This window comes from Xenopus laevis, chromosome 5L (genome assembly GCF_017654675.1).
Source record: "Xenopus laevis strain J_2021 chromosome 5L, Xenopus_laevis_v10.1, whole genome shotgun sequence".
In the NCBI taxonomy this organism is placed as follows: Eukaryota; Metazoa; Chordata; class Amphibia; order Anura; family Pipidae; genus Xenopus; species Xenopus laevis.
Genome location: NC_054379.1, coordinates 50022369 through 50044946, shown reverse-complemented (window position 1 = coordinate 50044946; position 22578 = coordinate 50022369). Strand labels below are relative to the sequence as shown.

The window sequence follows — 22578 nt, the reverse complement described above, 5'->3', positions numbered from 1 at the left end:
ATCACCTGCCCACTGAAAAAAAAACCCTAATAATGAGCTCTACTTTGTATTATCTCTTCATATATTCTTTGGGACCAGAAAGTTACAGGAAGTGCTAAAGAGACCCTGGTTTCATTTTTTTTCATTTAGTTCCAGAAAGAACCAAAACAATAGATATTTCTTAAAAAAAAAAAAACAATAGGAAAAATTAGGAAAAAATAATTTTGACACAATTCTAATTCATTGAGCTAATGTTGAATAAGGTTTGTGTAGTGTTTAGGTTCCTTTCCTGTAGCAAGTTACCAATAAAGTAGTGGAAAGTTTTCCCTTTTTTTGTTGTATGTTAGTTTATTGTATTTATAGTTTTCATGCATTGTTTTCCACTGAGGACTAGCTATCCAAAGCTGGATCATGCTCCATTCAGTATGGAGTTTTATGCTTTGCAGAGTTTGAAGCACAATTTAATATGTTTTATGTTGAAGGCCTTGAGTTGTTTTCTTCATATATTATCAAATAGTAATACTCAACTCTACCATACGTAAACATGAAAAATAGAAGTGCATTGTTTTGCACTTCTGCTCTAAACGCTGTAATTCCCCTATAATGCCATGGACTGCAATAACCAAGAATGTAGTTGCCAAACTAACCAGGGATGCTTGCCCTGGTTAGTTTAATACAAATATTTTAAAGGCTGATGTTTTCATGTTGTATGGCAAACATAAACAAAGTTAGGCCTGCTTCCAAATTGCAATCAAGAGAAAATAAATTACTATATCTCTGAGTCTTAACTGTAATCTGTTACAATTGGGGCTCTGCTTGTCAAGTGTTTGTTTGAATTTTTAGTTGATTTAATCTGTGTGATAGTGTAAAAATTGGGCCTTGTAGGCTAGTATGTTAACTTTGACTTTCCAGTATGCTTAGATCTTATAATTTTGCCTGGAGTGTTTGTATGGAATCCACATAATATTTAGTTTTCCTTCGGCATAACTAGGAAGAACTGGAATGCCACGTCTGGACTCTGTTAAATCATATTGGAAAAACACACAGCCTAGCACTTAAAATGATTCATTTACAATGGCCCCAGATGTAGGCGGTAGAGTGCCCAAATCACGGCACGTAGGGTCAGATTTATTAAAGGTCGAGTATTTAACCCAGAAAATTTTGAGTTTTCAAGGGGATTTTTCAGTCAAAACTTGAATTTTCAGGTAAAAAAAAAAAAGCTTTCAGGTTGAACTTGAATTTCTTTAGATTTATTATACACTGAAGCTGGAAATAGCTTGAACCCGAAAATACTCAAGCTAAAACATGTCAAGGTCATGTAGAAGTCAATGGCAGAGGTCCCTTCAACCATTTGAAGATATTTGCAGCTTTCATGTTCGGGTTTTTTCGGTGGCTTTTGTGTTTTTTCTTAACGTGGAAAACATTCAAGTTGTGAGTTCATTCGAGGTATAAAAAAACCTTACAAACCTCTAAAACCCAAGCTTTGATAAATTATCCCTAAATTTACTTACCTTGCATTGGATTAAACAGGTGGAGAGAGCAGCATTGCTGGGCAGCCCTGTACTTACTAGGTATTGACCGAATCCAGGATTTTGTTTTGTGTTTCAGCAGGATTCGCCTGAATCCTTGTGCCTGGCAGAACCAGATACAAATCCTTAGAATCATGTGGCTTTTTGTTACACAACCAAGGAAGAAAGAGAAAATATTTAACTGCACACGTGGTTCTCTTTCACCCCTTCCGCCCCTGATTTAGATATACAAATCAGGATTTGGTTCAGTATTCGGCTGAATCTTTCATGAAGGATTCGGGGTTTGGCCAAATCCCAGAATAGTGAGTTTGGTGCACCCCTAGTACTTAGGGGCAGATTTATCAAGGGTCGAATTTCGAAATTCAAATTCAAAAAGACCAACCAAAATTAAATCGGGTTTTTTTTTTGCCCGTATAGGTCCGTTTGAGATCGAATACGAATTGAAGTAATAGTTTTCCCCCCAAAAAACTTCACCAGGCGACTCCAACTAGGTTCTTGGAAGTCCCCCATAGGCTAAAACAGCAATTCAGCAAGTTTTAGATGGCGAATGGTCGGTTGAATTTTTAAAGAGACAGTACATGATAAATTTCAAAATTAGAATTTTCGATTTTTTACACAAAAATGAGCTCGAAATTAATTTTTTTTAATTCAAATGTTCACTTCCACATTTGATAAATCTGCCATAGACTCCCTAGCACAATGCGTTCACCAGATGCAAGTGCTAGCGCACCAAGGGGCAAAAAATCACAGTGCATAACACAGACAGTGCTAAAACCTGTGTCTATGGGCAGGATGAAAAATGCAAAATCCATATATTAAACCAAGTATTAATGTTACACATTGCCTGTTAAACTTTTTATTGCATGTAACTAGTTCAGATTATTACAAGTTAGAAAATGAATGCAAAGGTCTGATTGATTGCTCTAGGTAACTGCTCTTGTGCAATTACTTAGTGTTATTAAATTAGTCCAACAATCTTTTATTAATGGGTTCAGAATATTCTTCTAATAGCTAGACCTTCAACCATAGTGCATGATAAACTGTTCCCTTGCAAAACAAATGGAGTGGACTCATTTATTATGCTTACATAAACACTCAAACGTAAAAGTGACTATAGATATGTTTTTTTTTTAAAAAATCCCCAAACTGCTGCACATTGCACATTGTTTTCCAAACAAATACTAATTTTTAATTGAGATGATATTGTACATAAAGCTTTATCTTCATTAAAATAAACATGTTTTTGTTTCTTGTGACCTGCATGAGAAGAACAGTGTCCTGCAGCAGTACATTGCTTTCAATCTTTCAGGACATTTTTAGTGGTTTATGACCATGAGAAGCTCGATTTTTTTACTAGATGAACCCACAGAGAAAGTGTGATGCTCTATATTTAAAACAATGCTATGGTGCAGATGGGCTAGCAGTTACTGCTACCTCTTGCGCACTATAATCTTTATTTGGGGTAATGTGATTTTCCTGTTAGAGCATGCAAGGCTTGTTTCTCACAGCAATCATTACGAGCACTGGTTACCATGGCAACCCATGATCTTGTTCGATTTAGAACCCTATCCATCCTTGGCAAATGCTACAGTCACACGCCAAGCTAGTGCTCCATCTATATGGAAACTTTTTATGGTCATATCTGCAAATGTCATAACGTGCCCTTTTAGAGAGCAGCATAATTTGTATGCATTGGTCTGCTGAAGTCAATTAAGATACATAAATATATACCATGGCTAACCATGGCTGAATATGTAGACTCAATTTTTCATAAAGCAAAGTAGAAAAAAACACAACAATATTTAATCATTATTAAACATTCTATATGTAATTCTTTTTTTTTTTTTTTCTCCTATGCTTTTTCCATCTGCTGCATATATATAGACTGTCCGCCATGGATTCCCTTATCAGCCCTCAGCCTTGGCATTTGATCCAGTGCAGAAGATCCTTGCAATTGGGACCCAGACTGGTGCTCTGCGGCTGTATCCTTTTATGTTAGTACATGTTGCACCCTGCAAGCTATTCACTTGGTCCCAGCTGGAAACCAACACACAAGGAACCCAGGTACTGTTCTGCAGAATAAGGGGGTGGTAGGTTATCAGAAAAAAAAATAATTTACTTGGTTTGTTATTTTAACTGTAAATACATTTATTGCTTGATGTTGAACTTTATCCATGGTCTTTTTTTGTGACGCTGCTGGGTTAAGGGATGTTTCTGTTTGCATCTGTTGTTATTTACCTGTTTAACATTAAATAGATTGCATGAATCTAATCTAAACCATGATATCTATGGTTTACATTTGGTGTATGTAACCTTCAGGACTGTACAGTCTTCTTCTGCCATGGGGCGAGTTGAGAGACTTGCTTCAGGAGGCAGTGCCCCATTGGGGTGGCAAAAAGCTTTTCTGGTAAATTGAACAGATGAATTTCTGGTTTTAAAACCAGTATTTTGGCTCTTCTAGTGTTCTGCGCTAGCAATATGGCCCTTCTTTGCCCCTGTAGGAGTGCAAAAAAAGGTAAGTGCAGGGGGACGTCTCAGGGCGTGGGGATTATAATTTGTAAAACATAAAACAGAGCTGAGGGCTGTCCATAAAGGAAAATAAATGCCAACAGGAATCATCACAACTTATATAGAAGGTGCAAAAATTAACCAATTTACTAAAGGAAAAATACACAGAACATTTCAGATTGCTTTTGAGAAAGACTCGTTTGTACACCGAAAATGGCAAAAACTGCTAAATGCACACTTCTTTTTTTAATTTCCATGCAACTGTATCATGAATGTCAGCAAACTTAAATGCAAATGTTTTGTTTTTGAAACTATCTGAACATTTAAAATGTTTCAATGCGAAGGATAATGTACAATATACTCTTGGTTATTGTGATTGTATGCTATGCTGGATTCCTGTTTTCTGTTGAACCTCAATAAAAAATCAAAAATGTAAAATAAAAAAAAAACTGCTAAATGCTTTGCACTGGTTTCTGTTAGTGTACTCCTGGATATTGCATGTTATTGGGAAGCTGAACACTATGGTGCCCTGTTGAATCAGATTTCTCTAAGGAAGATACAAATATTCTTGTTGGAAGCAATCCAAAAAGGAAACCTCAATAGACGAGGAAGTTAGCTTTATATTCATTTGTGGGTTATGCAATGATTTGTTATCCAACTTAAAACACACACATTTGGTGTATTTTCCTGTAGGTTTTACTTCCGCAGTACTCCATGCTAAATTTCTGTCAATTTGAATATAATGTGCTGTATTTGCATACTGTATGGTGCAAATGCTATCTTTTATCTAGATGCAAAGGCTCAGTTGTTATCTTGGTCATATGATAAACTGTAGAATAACAACAATGTTATATTTTTTTTACTTTAATTTTTTTTTTCATATTTGCACCCCTTCCTAATTTTCTTTTCTATGCTTGGCTTTTACTTCACATTGACCTTTCCATTTCAAAGCATAGTGAAAATAGCAGACCTATGAATAACATTCTGCGTCATAAGCATTGACTCAGCACAGCAGCAGTGCTTTATGGCAGCATGCTAATCATAGCTCTGCAAGCTGCTGTGATTCCTATGATGTATAAAAGCATCATAGCTACTAGAATTAAACTGTTTTGCATGGACTACATTTATGGAAACCACTGCGTTGCTGGTTTTGTACTGTAAGTCAGTGTTTATAGAATTATTTTCCAGTTGTTGTATTTTCTGTGTTTTTGTTCTTCATTTGTTAAAAACTCAGAAGCAGAACATTTACGGGAGCTTTATCAAAGGTCGAATTAGGTATTTCAGGTTTTTCCCAGCAGTTCACATTTTATTACATTTACTTTTTTTTTTTACATTCTGACTCTGAGAATTGTTATTTTCTTCTAGAGCAAAGCTGTGCAGAATTATATCAGTGAATTGTAGAGTTGGCAGAAAAAAGAAAGCAATTCCTTATTTGAATACAATGCATGTCTGTGGGGCACCATAACAAAGCTGATGTATTTGTTTTCGAGATCATGATCCCCCCAATTGTGTTTTTCTTCCACAATTGTGTTTTTGGTTGAAATTGTTGATCATTGGGGGGTTTTGGGGCTTACGTGAATTTGCTTTTATGCAGGCAATACCAGTATTTTCAGGCATTCATATTTAATATTTTTAATGTATCCTAGCTGCTACCCCGGCAAATGCTCATAACTTTTTATTTACCCCTCGGTGCAGATTCAAGGATCAGAGTTGACAGCAGCCATCTTCCAGGTCTTCCTGTCTTCTTCCGGCGCTTCAGCGATTTCCGTCAATTTCGGTGCATGCGCAGTTGTCGCGAGCTGGGAAATTGCTCCAACTGCGCATGCGCAGCCATGCCAGCCTTGTCAGATTACTGAAGACCCGGAAGATGGCTGCCGTGAACTCTGATCCCTGAATCTGCACCGAGGGGTAAGTAAAAACTTAGGGGCATTTGCCTGGGGTAACAGCTAGGCTGTGGGGGGAAGGAGGGAGGGTGGTCTATGTGGGGTAGGGGGGCAGGGTTTTTTTTAAGGAGAAAAACTATGTTAGGTACTCGGAGAAGAAAAAAAATAGTATAGGTAACCTGTAATGCTACCTGAAAGGTAAATAGGGACCTAACCAGAACTATCCCTGCAACAATATTGCATTAGAAATATAAAAGTTTTACGTTTCCCTGGAGAAATAAAAAAAGCTTTCTATAAAGAAACAAAAAAGGTTTATAAATAACCTGCCAGGCTTCCTTTTTTCAAACCTTTTACATATTTTTGTTTGCAGAAACCAAATACCAGTAACTTTTACGTTGTAATAACCTGCACTTCAGGTTATGGCCAAAATTTACCACCTTAATTGGAAAAACTTGGTGGCCCAAGTAAAAAAGATCTTCATAGACATATCACCTTAAAGGGGTGGTTCACCTTCTGGTTAACTTTAAGTATTTTATAGAATGGCTAATTCTATACAACTTTTCATTTGGTCTTTTGTATAGTTTTTGAATGATTTGCCTCTGACTCTTCAGCTTTCAAATGCAAATGCTTTGCAAGGTTACAGTTGTATTGCAATTGCTACTTTTTGTTATTCATCTTTGTATTTGGTCCCTCTCCTATTCATATTCCAACCTCTCATTTAAATCCATTCCTGGTTGCTAGGGTAATTTTGACCCTAGCAACCAGATTGCTGCTGAAATTCCAAACTAGAGAGCAGCTGAATAGAAAACGAAATAGCTCAAAACCACAAATAATAAAAAGTGAAAAGCAGTTGCAAACTGTCTTAGGACATCACTTTCTACATCATGCCAAAAGTTAATTTAAAGGTGAACACCCCCTATAATGGTTCATCTATTTTCCTTCAAAAAGCAGCATATAGAATAGATGTAGAATTACTGATTTGCTTATTTATATGGCGAGATTGTGTTCACTCTTGGCAGATTGTATTAGTGAAGTGATTCTTATTCTAGATTGTAACTCTTTAAATTAGATTATCTGATAATTATTGTAGCAACGCTATTAAATTGTCAAGGCCATGCAAAATAATAATACTGGCTCTGTGGGAAAGATCCTATTCAATTCTTCTAAAAGATCTGCCCTGTGGATTTTGATGAAACATTATCAAGTAATTATAAAGGTCACAAAGAAGGTCCTTGGCTTCCGCAACACGATGCATGGGAAAAACACATATAGAGAAATGTGCTGTATTTGTGGGGAATTAGTGGTGTACAGTGTTTGGTCTTCATTAACAATTTGAATATGTAATCTCTTGACTTTACAGACAATGATAAAATGTCTGGGTTTCATATCTGAATATCATTAGACACCAATAACCATCACTATAATAAAAAAAATCCATTAAACTGGGGTGGATGTATACTAATTATTTTTGACGTAAATGTTTTTTTTTTCCCTTTTTTATCAGCATATAAATGATTTATTAGTTACCTCAACCTAGCTTTTTTTCCATACTAACAACTCTACCCTGCTGTTTGTAAGTAGTACATTACAGTACATTCCTGACTCATGCTGGAATAAGCAAGTTAGAGCAGGGGAAATATGTAGCAATAGTGTGTTGGTTGCAGCTGCAAAAAAAAAAAGGTTGAGGAATTTTTTAAATATAAACAACTGTAAGAAAAAAGTGAGACTTCATTTAAGGGGCAGTTCACCTTTAAGTTAAAGGGGAACTCAACAAAAAACATAACTTGAGCTTTTTGAAATGTTAACATAATTTCAAGCAACTTTGCAATATAGAATATGCAGATTTTTCATGATTTTTAATGGTTTGGAACAATTCCCTAAGCCTAGCCCCCTGTGCTGTCTGTCTGACTACTTTGCTAAGCTGGCTGACTACTGTTACTTTATATCAGCAGCCAGCTGTCCTCAGCCTGCATCCTCCAAACCTCACAATTCCCTGCACATTTTATTTCAATAAGGAATGGAACATCACAGTGCAATGCATTGTGGGTTATGTAGTTCCTGCATGCTGTCTGTAAACTGTGGAGAAGTTTTTACAATTTGCAACATCAGTGTTTAGTCCCTTCCAGAATTTCAAATGATGCAGAAAGAGAAGAACTGTTAAACAACTCGATTGCAGCATAGAAAATGGCATTTATTTATACTTTTTGAAGAAACGGGCAACTGTGATGGGTATATTAGAGGTTTCTGTGTTATGTGGGCCTCTTTATCAAATGGTTTGGAACCTGAAGTTACCCTTTACCTCTTAGCTTGTTGTAGAATGGCCAATTTTAAGCAATTTTTAACTTGGTTTTCATCATTTATTTTTTATAGTTTTTTTTCAATTATCTGCCTTCTTCTGACTCTTTCCAGCTTTCAAATTGGGCATCCCTTCTACAAAAACCAAAGGCTCTGTAAGGCTACAAAGGTATTGTTATTGCTACTTTGTATTACTCATCTTTCAATTCAGGTCTCTCCTATTCATATTCCAGTCTCTTATTCAGATCAGCGCATGGTTGCTAGGATAATTTGCACCCTACAGATTGCTGAAATTGCAAACTGTAGAGCTGCTGAATAAAAGCTAAATAAGGGCAGGACTACATGGCTGATTCAGCCGCGATCCGACACTCTGTGCAAAATCGCAGGCGTCACATCGGATGCGACGGAAACAAGGTAAGTAATTCAATTGTGGCATTGTGCCGCAGCATTGATGCGCACGACTGTCGGATGCAGACGCATCGTGCATCGTCTGCATCCGACAGTTGTGTTTCGTCACATCAACAATGCGACACGATCCGACACTGCCATTACTTACATTGTTTCCGTCGCATCCGACGTGATGCCTTCGATTTTGCGCAGCGCGTCAGATTTTGCGAATCGCCATGTAGTCCTGCCCTTACTCAATAACTACAAATAATGAAACCAATTATTGAAATCCAGTTACAAATTGTCTCAGAATATCACTCAACTCCTTTAAACATTCACTACAGTTTAGTAAATTTTTTTGATAACAGTGACAGTTCCCCTTTTTTACATATTAAAAAGGCCAGTCACTTGAAAAATATCTTTTATTACGATGTATATAATGCAATTGCAATTGTTCTTCATTTAGATCAATTATTCATTTAGTTTGGAATTTTGCCTGTTTGATAGTTGCTTATCCTAGCAAACATGCACTGGTTTGGAAGTCTTGGAAGTGGACTAGAAGTTAGTTGAAGTGAATAAGAACGTGTATTAAACTTGTGTAGAAACAGGAAATCTCCGAGCCCTTAGAAACAGGTTTTACTATTAACATGTATTTATATAGCGCCAACATATTGCGTAGCACTGAAACTAGTTTCAGGTTACTAGGTTGAACTAGTAATAAAGCTGCAATATAGTTAAAAAAGCTTGACTTAAGCTTTGACCCCTCAATGACTAAAATTTACTTTTATTTGGCTAAACAACACTGAAAAGTGAATGAAAAAAATGAAAATTAAATTAAAAAGTGTAGCATTTGAAAGACTCACTTGCTGCCTATTTTTATGTTTTAATACCTTGGATAACTAAATTCTGTGCAAGACTATTTACAGTACCTCGCATTCCATCTGTTCATTGTAAGTAAGTTGACCCACCTGTGGACACTGTAGATATCCTTGGCTCTATGTAGATAATAAAACAGCTTGTAAATGATAGTCCTTATTGCTATATGAAGACATATCTTGCTTAACAGAATCTTAGTTTTGAATGTTTGTGGTAGGATTTATCTATCTACTAGTGAGAATAACTTTGCTGTGTGGGTTTTATTTTAGGTTATTTGTAGATTGTGGTTATATGTGCATATGTTAAAGGGCAAATTAAAAATTGCTGGTAAATGGAGGAATTTTTGTTTGTTGCTTGAATTAACAGGGGTGTGAATGGCAGCATTTACTTGGCTCAAAAAAGGGTTAGCTAGACATCTAAAAAAAAATCCACATCCTGCGTGGATAATTAGTAATTAATTTAGATTCATGCTGCAGACTGATCTGTGAAATAATCACTGAGGAAGGGCCATGCGGTTCCGAAACGTTTGATCAATGTAAAGTGTTGATAGCACCATGGAATAAAATTTGGGATCACCCCTTTTGCAGTAAAAACAGGTATTGGCTATCTTTTCATATATATGATTTATGTGAAGCCATGCAGCATGCATCTAAAAGAATTGCTAATTGGCTATGCAGGATGCGGATTCCATATGTGGCCAGTGTTAAAGTGCTGAGGTGGCAATACTATCCTAGAATGCATGGGGATGTCACATTTAGCTTGATACTACTTGAGTTGTATGACCTCTCTAGGTATATGAACTAAGGCCATATTGTAATGAACATAACAGTTGATTGAGAATGAGTGTGGCAAAGCAAAGATAATTGTTTATGCTGCTTCCATTGCATTCTACAAATTAGTGGTGTCTAACCTGCTTCTGCCCAGGTATTAATATCTGGAAATAAATATATGTATTAGAACTGTAAACAATGTGTTACATTTGCAGTATATAATTTTCTGAAAGAGGATTTGTTCAAAAACTCTCCAGTTTTGGAATTTCAGCAGGTATATGGTTGTAGGGTCCAATTTACCATAGCAACTAGGCAGTGGATTGAATAAGAGACTATAATATGGATAGGAGCCGCAATAGAAATATAGCAAGTAATAAAAATTAACAACTAATTAACATTGTAGTCTGACAATGATCGGTATTCATTGTTGCAACAATTGGAAGTGCAGGTATGGGTCCTATCGAGGTGTTATTTTTTATATTTGTAGTTATTTGGCTTTCTGTTCAGCAACTCTTCTGTTTGGGATTTCAAAGCTGATCTGGTTGCTAGGGTCCAAAATGACCCCAGCAACCAGGCAGTTGTTTCAGTAAATGATGGGAAGAAGAATAGAAGATGCCTGACGTAATAGATAAGTAATAAAAAGTAACAAAATTGTAGACCCACTGCGCAATCAATATGTGTTTGGCTGCCGAGGCAGTGACCTTCATTCTTATGCTGGAATGAGGTGAAAAAGAAGGCAAATATATATCAAACAAAAGTAATGAAGATGAATTGAAAATTATATTAAAAGTTATGTACGGTAACTATATCAATATTATGTCTAACATCAGAAAACATCAGAAATTGCATGGGGGAAAAATTCCACTCAACTTGTTTCAATAAAAAAACATTACCTCTAGAGCCATGAAACCTTTCCATAAGGCAAGAAAAATGTAACACATACTCTATTAACCCTACCTATTTCTAAATGCAATGCTCTGATTAGGTAAACACAGTAATGATTAATTTCTCAGTAATAATAAATATCAGCAGAGACAATAAAACACCAACAATTAGGAACAGCTTAAAAGCTTAGCTTTTACTTAAGTTGCCATTTATCTGTAGATGGGATACAAACAGCCTGTTTTTCTAAAAGGCAGGACAGGGGAACTCGAGGAGTGGAAGGGCACGTACCAATTTATGAATGGACAGACTAGGGGGTCATATAGGAGCACTAAAGGAGTTTAAAATGTCAGAGCTGGGATGCTTGAACTTCACTAGCAAAGCTAAAGGGTAAGTAATAACAAGCATAGTCCCCTACCATTAGTTTGTAGATCTCTTGTATTGCTGATCCAAGCTAATATGAAGTTCAGGACACTATGACTAATCCTTTCTTTTCCTTTCGCCTGATGTGTTTATTGTTTGTACATTCCTACTGTGCTTTCTTTGCCTTACCCTCCCTGTAAGAGTTTGCAGCTGTCTGAATGGATACTTCTGGCAGCCTCTCCAGCAGATGATTATAGTCATGGAGGTATACAGAACACATGGCGAGGTATTGACAAATAAAAATATAAACAGAACACATTATAGCCCCATTGCCCTGTATGTGCATTCCCAAATCTGTAGCATTTTCTCTTACTTCTTTAGTAAATGCATCTTGAAGGCTCCACCCACAACAATTGGCAGCTCGCACTTTACTCAGTGCTTCTAACAAGCAGCAGGAATGAACAGTGCTAGTTGGAGGTTCCGCGTGTGAGTCAGAGGGCTGTTCTCACTAAATTTAAGTGAAAAATCACATGGAGGTACAATACCACTATTTTATAGTACATTTTATTTGTACTGTACATCCACACAAAAGCAACATAAATTTAAATGGGGTGGTTTATCTTTAAGATAACTTTTAGTATCTTATAGAATGGCCAGTTCTAAGCAACTATTCAATTGGTCATAATTAATTATTTTTTGATAGTTAAAATTATTTATTTTTTATAGTTAAATATTTGCTGCCTTCGTTTGACTCTTTATAGCTTTCAAATGGCTGTCACTGACCACATTTAAAAGAACAGCTGGCTAAAAATGTTATTGTTAATTTTTATTTTTCCATTCAGGCCATCTCCTATTTTTATTCCAGTCTCTTATCAATGCTTGGTCGCTAGCGTAATTTGGACCCCAGCAGCTAGATTGCTCAAATTGCAAACTGGAGAGTTGCTGAATAAAAAGCTTAATATCTAAAAAGAAAAACACAAATGATGAAACATTTAAATCAATTGCAAATTGTCTCAGAATGTCACCCTCTAAATCATACTAAAAGTTAACTTGAAAGTGAACAACCTCTTTAATTAATATGATTACAGGCAGAGTAGAATAGCGTGAGACACTGAATATTCACCTCCCTTGGGTATTTTAATACCAAAATGTGCTATTCAGCTGAAAGAGATGAAGCGTTAAAGCATGCTTTTACTACCCTTTCATTCCCAATCATTAAATAATGATGCAGTTATTGCATCATTTTTCCATTTTCTTTTAAAATTCCTGACATCTGCTTCTTTTGTTCATGTTAAGAACTAAAATATGCACAGGTAAAACACTTTATGTATTTGGGTGTCAACATTTGCCTCTTACTTGGTTTTGAACATTAACCTGTAATTATTTTGATTTAGGGGTAAATATTTTACACTCCCTAAATTTTGTAAATTGGGTCTGTTTGAAATGGGAAAACTCTGGGTATATAACAGAACAGTTGTTTTTTAATTAAAGCTGATGTTAGCCAACCTAATTCACAGTAGCTTCTATTTTCAGTGTTTCTTCTGCCCTAAGCATATGCATTTAGCTGATGAATTTTCCACTTACACAAAATATTTTAGTTAACTCCACTGTCTTTAAAGGGCATTGTATTGGTCCCAGTAAAAAGTTCTATCATGTGTCTCAATATATAAAAGGTATAAAAAGATACAACTCTATATTCTGCACAAATGCCCATGCATACAGCATGTTTCCAGATCACCCCTGTGTGTGTGTGTGTATATATATACTGAACTGGGAACTGTAATGCATACTGTACATTATGGAGCTTCCTGTAGCTTGAGCAATGGAAAAAAAAAAATCTTTTATAGGCATAGCTCCACCTCAAGACCATGTGATTTGTAATGTGGGCATTTTCCAAGAGTAGATTGTCCACAGTTGCATGAAACTTCTATTACTATATTCCATACATTACACTTAATTGGGAATAAGTCATCCATCTATCGCTTGGTCGTGTTTGCCTATCAACAGTGTTATCATTTTCAAAAAGATAGATTAAGCTCTTTGCCCTGATGAAAAGCGAAGGTAAACATACCCTCCATATAGAATGCTATATACATAGATGTGGATAAATTATTGCTACAAAGGGAGGCATTTTGGACTTTTGAGTTGGATTGTGTCTCACCACGAGGATTTAACAGTATCTTACAATTGAATTGTTTTCTCCCTAAGTGATTGAGACATTTGACATACATTTCAGGATATGTTTGTGTATGTGTGATCTCTGCTGGTGATGGGGATTACCCCTTATGAATACATCTATACTGTTATACTGTTATCTAACAGATAATTTTACGAACCCGATAGATATACGGGATGGATTATACGGGACAGATTTGATATCAAACATAATTTGATTACTTATAATAATAAGATTATCGAGGATAGGATCCATTGTTGTTTATATATATTGCTCGATGTATGTTATAAACTGTATTTTGTAGGGAGGAAGGTGTATCTAAAATAGGGCCCCCCCTAAGTCAGATCTAGCATTAGAGAATATTGTCCTAGCTAACCTGGATATATACTTACTATTTTTTAGAGAATTCTAAAAGAATTTTGTATGTTCACATGCATTATTATTGTAGTTTTTTAGATTAATTATGGAAATGTATTTTAAATTCAAAGCTGCAGGAATAAGCACAAGTCACTTTAAATCTACTTTTTAGCACCACTATATTTTAATACTTAGTCATTGGTTGACAAATATGGTGCACTGATCACTCTGATGTGTGGATACTTGTTTGTAATTGCTTGAATGGCTATATATAGCATTCTATATGGAGGGTGTGGTTGCCTTGAGAAAGGTCCCAGTTGGGACGGAAACGTCACATTGGCTATACATGCTTTACCAAATACAGTTTTTTATTTAACAGTACCCTGTGGTTGCTGGTTCTTCTCTGCAAATATAAATATATCCTATTACAGTGGCCTTCAGCACCAGGGCTTGGTTATCTAACTTAAGTGACATCCATCAGGGTACATATATATATAAAGACTAATTAACTGGCAAAATAATACATCAGCAAGTTGGGCAGAGCTAGCCCATCCCAGTTTGCAGAAGCTTGTAAAGTTGAAAGGGAAAGTCTTGGTCGTTTGTCAGTGTAGTGCATTTTTGAATGAGGAATTGTCTATTAAATGGCTATAAAGGTATCTGGAAGTGTTTTATAACATGCACCACATAAGGACATAATTGCATTAATTACCCTACTGTTTGCGTAATGTCATTAAAATAGTATTACTCTAATATATTTAATTTCTCTACTGACAATTCTCTGATAATTTTGGTTAGAAAGAAGACACATTTTTGTAATATGCAAATTTACAGGTAGACTTTAAAAACTATATTTTTACTATATATATTTTTAAAAGCCAATGTCAAGAGTTTTTTTTGAAAATCAAATATTTATTACTTATTGATTTCTACACCTGTCTGTTTTATTATATTTGGCAAAGCAGTATTTTTTTAGTTTGCTTTCCTATTATGGTGTTTACCTAATATTAAAACTATATTAGAAAGAAAAACTTTTCCCATATCCACACTGTGGTTATTATAATACTGAAACTGTTTCTAGAAGAAGTTCAACAATCGATTCGAAGGATTTTAATCCATCGATCGAACATTTTTCCTTCGATCAGAACTTTGTTAGATTTTGATGTTCGGTAGGTTTTAGGTGGCGAAGTAGTGGGTCGAAGTTTTTTTAAAGAGACAGCACTATTTTTAGTTAGATTCGAAGTCGAAGGTCGAAGTAGCCAAAAAAAAGTTTGAAATTCAAAGTAGTTTATCTTTTATTCATTCATTTTAAGCTAAGTAAATGTGCCCCTGTGTGTTTAAGTCCTTCCACTACTTCTCCTAGGTCCAGAAATGTCAACTGCACCTTAATATTGAGACCACTTCTGTGAATCCTCGCACTACAAATTTATTACTCTGTTACTAACCCAATACTTGGAATTGTAGCTAAAGCAGCAGCAGCTGCTCCATACGAGCATAAGAGAGACTTAGCAAATCATGTAATGATGAGAATACTTATAAAAATGCATAAGCACAGCTGCAATGATTGCTCAGCACCTGCACTTAAACTTCATTGATCCATCACAACATATTTGCATGTTTTCCATGCTTTTCCAACATTCTACTTTACTGAAATACTTTTAAAAACTCAAAGCTGAAAGAGATGGGATTGCATTCTTGACTAATTGTATTACATGTAACATAAATTAAGAGATAAACTTTACATTACTTTGAGGACTTCATAAATTTTTGCTTAAAAACTGCTTTCCTTTCCCCCTCCTATCTAGCGTTTTACTTTATATTTTTATTGTTAAGAAGGAACTTGCTTCAAAAAAATCATTTACTAATAAATATTTCTTGCTAGCCACATTTTACATTCAAATAGATAGCTTTTTGAAAATCATATTGGATACTTAAAAAATGTTGGTCATTTAAAATTTAGAGTAAAAGTTTTTTGGCCCAAGGCTCTTTATAAACATAATTTATTTTCTGCTTAAACTATATAAATCACTCACACTCAGGGAGCTATACAGGTAATCATAAATTAAATTCAGCCAAACGTCACCATATTAAAGGGGTTGTTCAGCTTTTAGTTAACTTTTAGTATTATGTTTTTGAGTTATTTATTCAGCAGCTCTCCACTCTGCAATTTCAGCAATGTGGTTGTTAGGGTCCAAATTATCCTAGCAATCATGCACTGATTTGAATAAGATACTGGAATATGAATAGAGAGGACCTGAAAAGAATGATTAGTAATCAAAAGTAGCTATTTACAGAACATTTGTTGTTTTTTACAAGGGGTTAGTGATCCCTATTTCAAAGTTGGAAAGAGTCAGAAGAAAAAGACAAATAATTACTATACATACTATACAAAATAAATAATGAAGACTAATTGAAAAGTTGCTTATAATTGGCCATTCTATAGTATACTAAAAGTTAACTTAATGGCAAACCACCCCTTTATAAAAAAAAAAAAAGGTGAACCACCTCTTTAAGTGCAATTTTGGTTTAGGTAAATAAATTAATAATAGATGTAATATGTAATATGTCAACATACATATATTTCTTTGCAGGGCAATATTCAGTTCATGGGAACCAAAGATATTGAAAGTAGGCTCAAAAGATGGTACAAATGTTTACACTTTCTTAAAGGCAATAACAACCCAAAAGATAATTTTTTTTGCCTAATAAAAGAAAACATAAATCTAAGCAACTTTGCAAAATACATTCATTACAGATTCTCTATGGTTTTTGAGTTATTTGTATATGTATTGCTATTAAAAGCAGAGTTTATCTGTCCCTTTCTATTCTCTGACCTGGTGGCTCAGACTGTTGATACAATGGAAGACAAGCCAGCTGATTAACAGACCTGTCTTTACTGGGGAACTAAGACTTTTGCAACATTGTTAACAACTAGGAGTAAAGCAAATGCTGCTTTCAGTTACAATTGTTTTGACAAATAACTTTTAAAGCACTGAACATTTTTAATACATTTTTATTGGAAAGTTGCTTAGCATTATGTTTTCTTTTATTATGCAAATTTTAATTTTGGGTTTGACTTGCCCTTTAAACTGTCATTGTGCAAAGCTAAAAAGACCAACACTTCTGTTACAAATCTCTTGAATTATTACTCATTCATTATGAAGCATAATGTGTTCTTGTAGCAAGCCATAATCTATTCATCCTTTCACAGACTTTTAAATGTACATCAACAATTTAATATACACCAACAATTTAATATACACCAGAAGTGGATAGGTCTGTTGAGTTGTAGGGGGCCATTTACTTAGTTCGAGTGAAGGAATAGAGGAAAAATAGTTTGAATTTCGAATGGTCGAATATGGCTACTTCGACCATCGAATGGGCTACTTCGACCTTCGACTACGACCTTCGACTTTGAATCGAACGATTCGAACTAAAAATCGTTTGTCTATTCGACCATTCGATAATACTGTCTCTTTAAAAAATTCTTCGACCCCCTAGTTCGCCACCTAAAACCTACAGAGGCCAATGTTAGCCTATGGGGAAGGTCCCCATAGGCTAACAATTTTCTGATCGAAGGAATATCCTTCGATCGATGGATTAAAATCCTTCGAATCGTTCGATTCAAAGGATTTAACCGTTCGATCGAATGATTATTCCTTCGATTGTAGGAATAGCGCAAAATCCTTCGACTTCGATATTCGAAGTCGAAGAATTTTACTTCGACGGTCGAATAGCGAGGGTTAATTAACCCTCGATATTCGACCCTAGGTAAATCTGCCCCGTAGTGTTTTAATCATATGTATATATTGTATGCAAAACTGTTACACAGTATCTGGCTTATTTTTTAACTCGCAACAAAGTTCGAAAAACTATTGTTACTCTGACATCTTTTAAATGTTGCGAAAAACAGCACAAGAAAAAACGTGCTCTGTGAAGAAGCATGTACGGTTGATATGCAACAGTGCTTTAGACCATGCAGTGCCGCAAAGTCCAAAAATGATTTTTTTTTACAAAACTTTTGAAAACCATAAAAAAAAAAAATTAAATACATGTATATTAAAAAGTTGCTTGCAATTAGAATTATTTCTGTTGTGGTTGCCTACATGTGCATGTGTGTAATTTTTTTTTTTATATATTATTTTAAATTCTCTAAGGGGCAGCTGAATTTACATTTTTGATTTTGTCTTTCTGCAGGCTGGGATCTGCAAATATGCAAGCAAATCAAGTCACCCATGGGTGAACTTAGTCTTCGTTATTATGGGCCTCCTGCATGGCAGCACACTGCCTAATTGTGTCATTTGGGCATGCTTATAGCAATCTCTTAAGTGTAAGGTTTCAGAAAATTACCCTGTATTTGCATGCAATTCTGTATTAGAACTGACTAGTGTCTATGGTATTACTGTGTTAACATGGGATTTGTTTTTTAGGTCAGTCAGTCATCTGTGAGGTGACCTTTTTCATCTGCTGGTTTCAGTTTGATTAATTACTGCCATTTTATGTGGCTTCATGTTTCAGTAACGAGTTACCATATCCATTCAATTAATACCAAAGTACAGAAATGGGATCCATTATATGGCAACCTGTTATCCGGAAAGCTCCAAATACTTCAGATTTTTAAGCATGATTTCCCTTTTCTCTGTAATAATAAACAGTACCTTGAATTTCATCTTTATTATAGGCAAAAGAATCTTAAGTGTATTGTTTAAATGATTGTTAGCAGATTTAAGGTCCTCAAAACTCGCTAATGGGTTACTTTATAGTCATACACATTCTAACTACAAATGGGAATCTGTACAAATGGGTTCTATTCACATATCTTAGTTGCTTTTATTTTATATATTGCCATTGTGTTGATTTGTGCACTATTATTGGCAGCATAATTGGGGTTTCCTACAGATTTTTATATATGGCATCATGCGGTAGATGTTTGCCACTTATTTTGACAAAAAGAAATACATTTTGATTCAAAGTGCTATGTATTTATCTACAGGGATCATTTATAGTCACATCCATTAATACGGATTAATTACTCTACTGTCGAGTTGCACCTGTTTGAGTTTGATAAAGGTGGCATATTGTTTTAGGAGCAATTGCTTTATATTGTTTTATCTTCTCATAAATTCATTCAGTGACTGTGGAGACTGACCCAGGCTGTGAAACTTGTGTAAGGGATCTCTATTTATCATTACTCATAAGACATCTTCAGAATTCAACTTTCTAGTTCTTGTAGAACAAGGAAATGGTTGTTCCAAGTTCTCATGAACTGGGTAGATGTTTTACTTTTCCATGGAAGAAAGGTTTGCTCATACTATTCTACTTCTATCTACAGTTGCAGCATGTAGTAACTGCTTGGCACAATGTTATTTTGTTTTGCTGTTTATTATAAGATTATACCTTTTATATTTTAATTTTTATCTTGTGGGTTGTGATTTATGCAGCAGGTAACCGTAAAAAAAGCACAATTTGTCCTTCATTTTTTATTGCTTTCTCTCCATTGTTGGTGGACTGTAAAATATATAGGTAGAAGTATATTGACTTATGTATTGTTGGGTATTATTTGATAAAATCCAAACATAAGCTAACATATGCCATGTTGCTGAGATGGCAGCATGAAGTTATGTTTTGCTGGGAGAACAAAAAATGGTGGTTAAGACGACACATACTTTGTAAAATGCAATGACCAAATTCTGAAAATTGATGTTTGGCCATTGAGCGAGTCATTTAAAATTTTATAAGAAAGTTTGTTTTTTAACCAAGTTTGCACATCTTGAGCTTGATCTATATGTTCTATTGAAGGAGTATGAAAATAATAGATTATAGCCCAGGAAGTGAGTTGCTGAATAAAAGTGGTCACATCCATCTACTAAAGATGTTGATTTTGTGCCTAGATTAATTTTGGGTTAATGACACGGACATGCAATCATTTTAATGTATTCTCTTTGATGGTTACTCAGGATAGTTTTAGAAGAACACCTGACTAAATTAATGGAATTAGGATATTTAGACTGAAGCAGCTGTTCTACTTCATGTTAGTGTGCATTGTTGGGACGACCTGATGACATTCTCAGGTATTGCTCGAAGCCCTAGGCTAACATAGACAGAGAATGCAAACATAATATTCCAGTTGGGTGTGTTAGCAGAAGTAGAATAACAATGAATGGGCTGCATGGTTTGCACTAGAGAAACAGACACATTTATAATGGAAACGGTTCAGGGTATGACTTTCCCTTTCACAAATTGTGTTTAATTTGTCCTATAGGGCAATGGTTGCTTTCCACAGAATACATCATTAAATAGAGTACAATGATTGTAGCATTTAAAAGAGAACTAAATAGTCCTTTTAACCAAAGGCCCTCTCCAAAGACCATGCTCCCACCTTCTGCACACCACAGGAGACTCGCAAAACAAAATAAGATATCTGTAAATTATAAATAGCATATTTACTGTTTTTGTCCATTTAAGTTTTGAGGTTTGCACATATGTTATTTTCTTTACGATAACATTGTAGTAAAATATCATAAACCACCTCACCTTTAACTCAATTCATGCAGATTTGATTCCTAGCAGTTGCTTTTTATGGAAACTAAATCTAATTGGCTCATACATTGAAAGAGAAGCAGGATTGGTGAGGTCGCCAAACGACTGGATCCTTTCAGTTTCGATCATTTGGCTCAAGATGATAAAGGAGGTCAGGGCAATGAATAATTGCCTAATAAGATTTTTAAACCTGTGTAATATCTGGGTGATTTTTTAAACAAGTAATCGGTCTGGTAGGTCACTTTAAAACTTTTATCTGGAGTGTAAATTTAAAAATATTGTGTTAGAAGATATGGTGGAACTGCTTTGATCAGCATAGTGGGAGTACAGCTGGCATCAGAATATACTATACTTTGTATACTTTTGAGAGTAACTTTGTTGTAGGATATGATATGGGGAATGACTTTGGTTATATACTCTGGATAATGCACTTCTGGTTTATAGATCCATGTCCAGCATTACTAGTGTGTATATGATAAAGTGCAAATATTTTGTGGTGGTTGTTTTTAGCCAGCCTTTATTATGCATTTCTTATTTTTCAAATATTTTTGGTTGTGGTTTACATTGTCTAGCTCTGACTATCTGCTGTAAGAAATTTGAGTTTTTCATGTTAACTTCTCCGTATTTATTTATTTTTCTTTTCAGGGGAGTCATACTGCTGACTAATTGGCTTCACTGAATCTGTAAGTCTTATTGATTGTACACCATGATAGTAAATCTCTGAAACCCACATTAGGCTTGCTAGAGTAACACATATGCTAAGAACACTATAGATTTTATCCAAATGCTTACACTTGACAGGGATATTGATCCAGAAAGCTTGCATTTAACATTGAGACTGACCCACGGAACTGAAAATGAACTCTGAATACGGAATAGGGTGAAGTTGCTAAATTGCAGCAGTAGATTAGTATATATTTAAAACAGTTTTTGCTTAAAAAATTGCAGCTTTATTGGCTTTGCTTGAATGTAAAGTTCCACTGGTTTATATAGCATGTTGTCATATTTTAGGTGGCAAAGTTTTTGTTTGTTCCTTTCACAAAGGATTTGGGCGATTCCCAAATAGTGGATTCGGTGCATCCCTGCTTTATAGATATAAAAATAAAGGAGGACACGCACAGCAGTGGGCTGTGTCAGAGGCTGGTAGTACTGCGTAGGGTTAGGGTCATGTGCGGGTTGAAAATGTATCGACCCGCACATCACTAATAGCCTTAACCAGTGGTACATCCCCATAAATAGAAAGCAATGTACTCAGCACTCTGAGCTGGTGTAACAGATATCAGTGACTGCTAATTGATTCATGTTGTTTTAATAAAACTATAAAGAGCAGTATATGTACTGTATATTACAATCCGTTGTAAATAATTCACTGAAGGTATATGGGTTGAAAATGCTTTTTGAAAAGCAACTTTGTTTAAAGATCGACATTGTCTTTAAATATGGAAATCCATTGCTTGGTATACACGGATATTGAGCTACAGCTGTGCTTTCAGGAAGAAGAAAAACTATTACCTGTTTTTATCAGTAAACCCTGCTGCTGTTATGTTAGAAATTAATGAAAAGCACTTTGATTGCTCTATTGTTTCACCCCATGCTTGATTTCAGCTTCTGTTTTCACATCGTCTCACTGCTGTGTTAAAAGTTAGAAAGAGTGGGAGGGAGAAAATACTTCTGCAGCCATATGTTAAAGAGCATATTTAGACTACTTTCCACTTTATGATCATTTAATGCAGACTTCATCAGTTCCCATTTTCATGTGTTTAGCTGCAGAGAAACGGTTAAAGAAGAACTAACCCCCATGACTCCCACTGCACAGTCTTACCCCTGAATTCTGTCCCCTCTAGAAATAGTGACCGCACATGCAGAGTGAGCGCAGCGGAGCTAACGGGCGCCATCTTCTTCTCTTCGGTAATCTTCATGAAGTGAGCATGTGCAGTTGGAGCAATCTTCTGGTTCGCGACAACTGCGCATGCACCAAAAGAGAAGGGAATTGCTAAAGGGGAGGAAGAAGACATGAAGATTACCGAAGAGAAGAA

The 22578-nt window shown here is 35.3% G+C and overlaps 1 protein-coding gene across 11 annotated transcripts in view; it reads left to right on the top strand.

Moving 5' to 3' along the window:
- Nucleotides 1-22578, top strand: part of stxbp5.L (syntaxin binding protein 5 (tomosyn) L homeolog) — a 180377-nt gene that overhangs the window by 12352 nt on the left and 145447 nt on the right. For all 11 annotated transcript variants that reach the window (XM_018263044.2, XM_018263043.2, XM_018263045.2 and 8 more), the window contains exon 2: nucleotides 3393-3490. In XM_018263044.2, the coding sequence (XP_018118533.1) occupies nucleotides 3393-3490 (98 nt within the window). The remainder of the gene's footprint in view (nucleotides 1-3392; nucleotides 3491-22578) is intronic.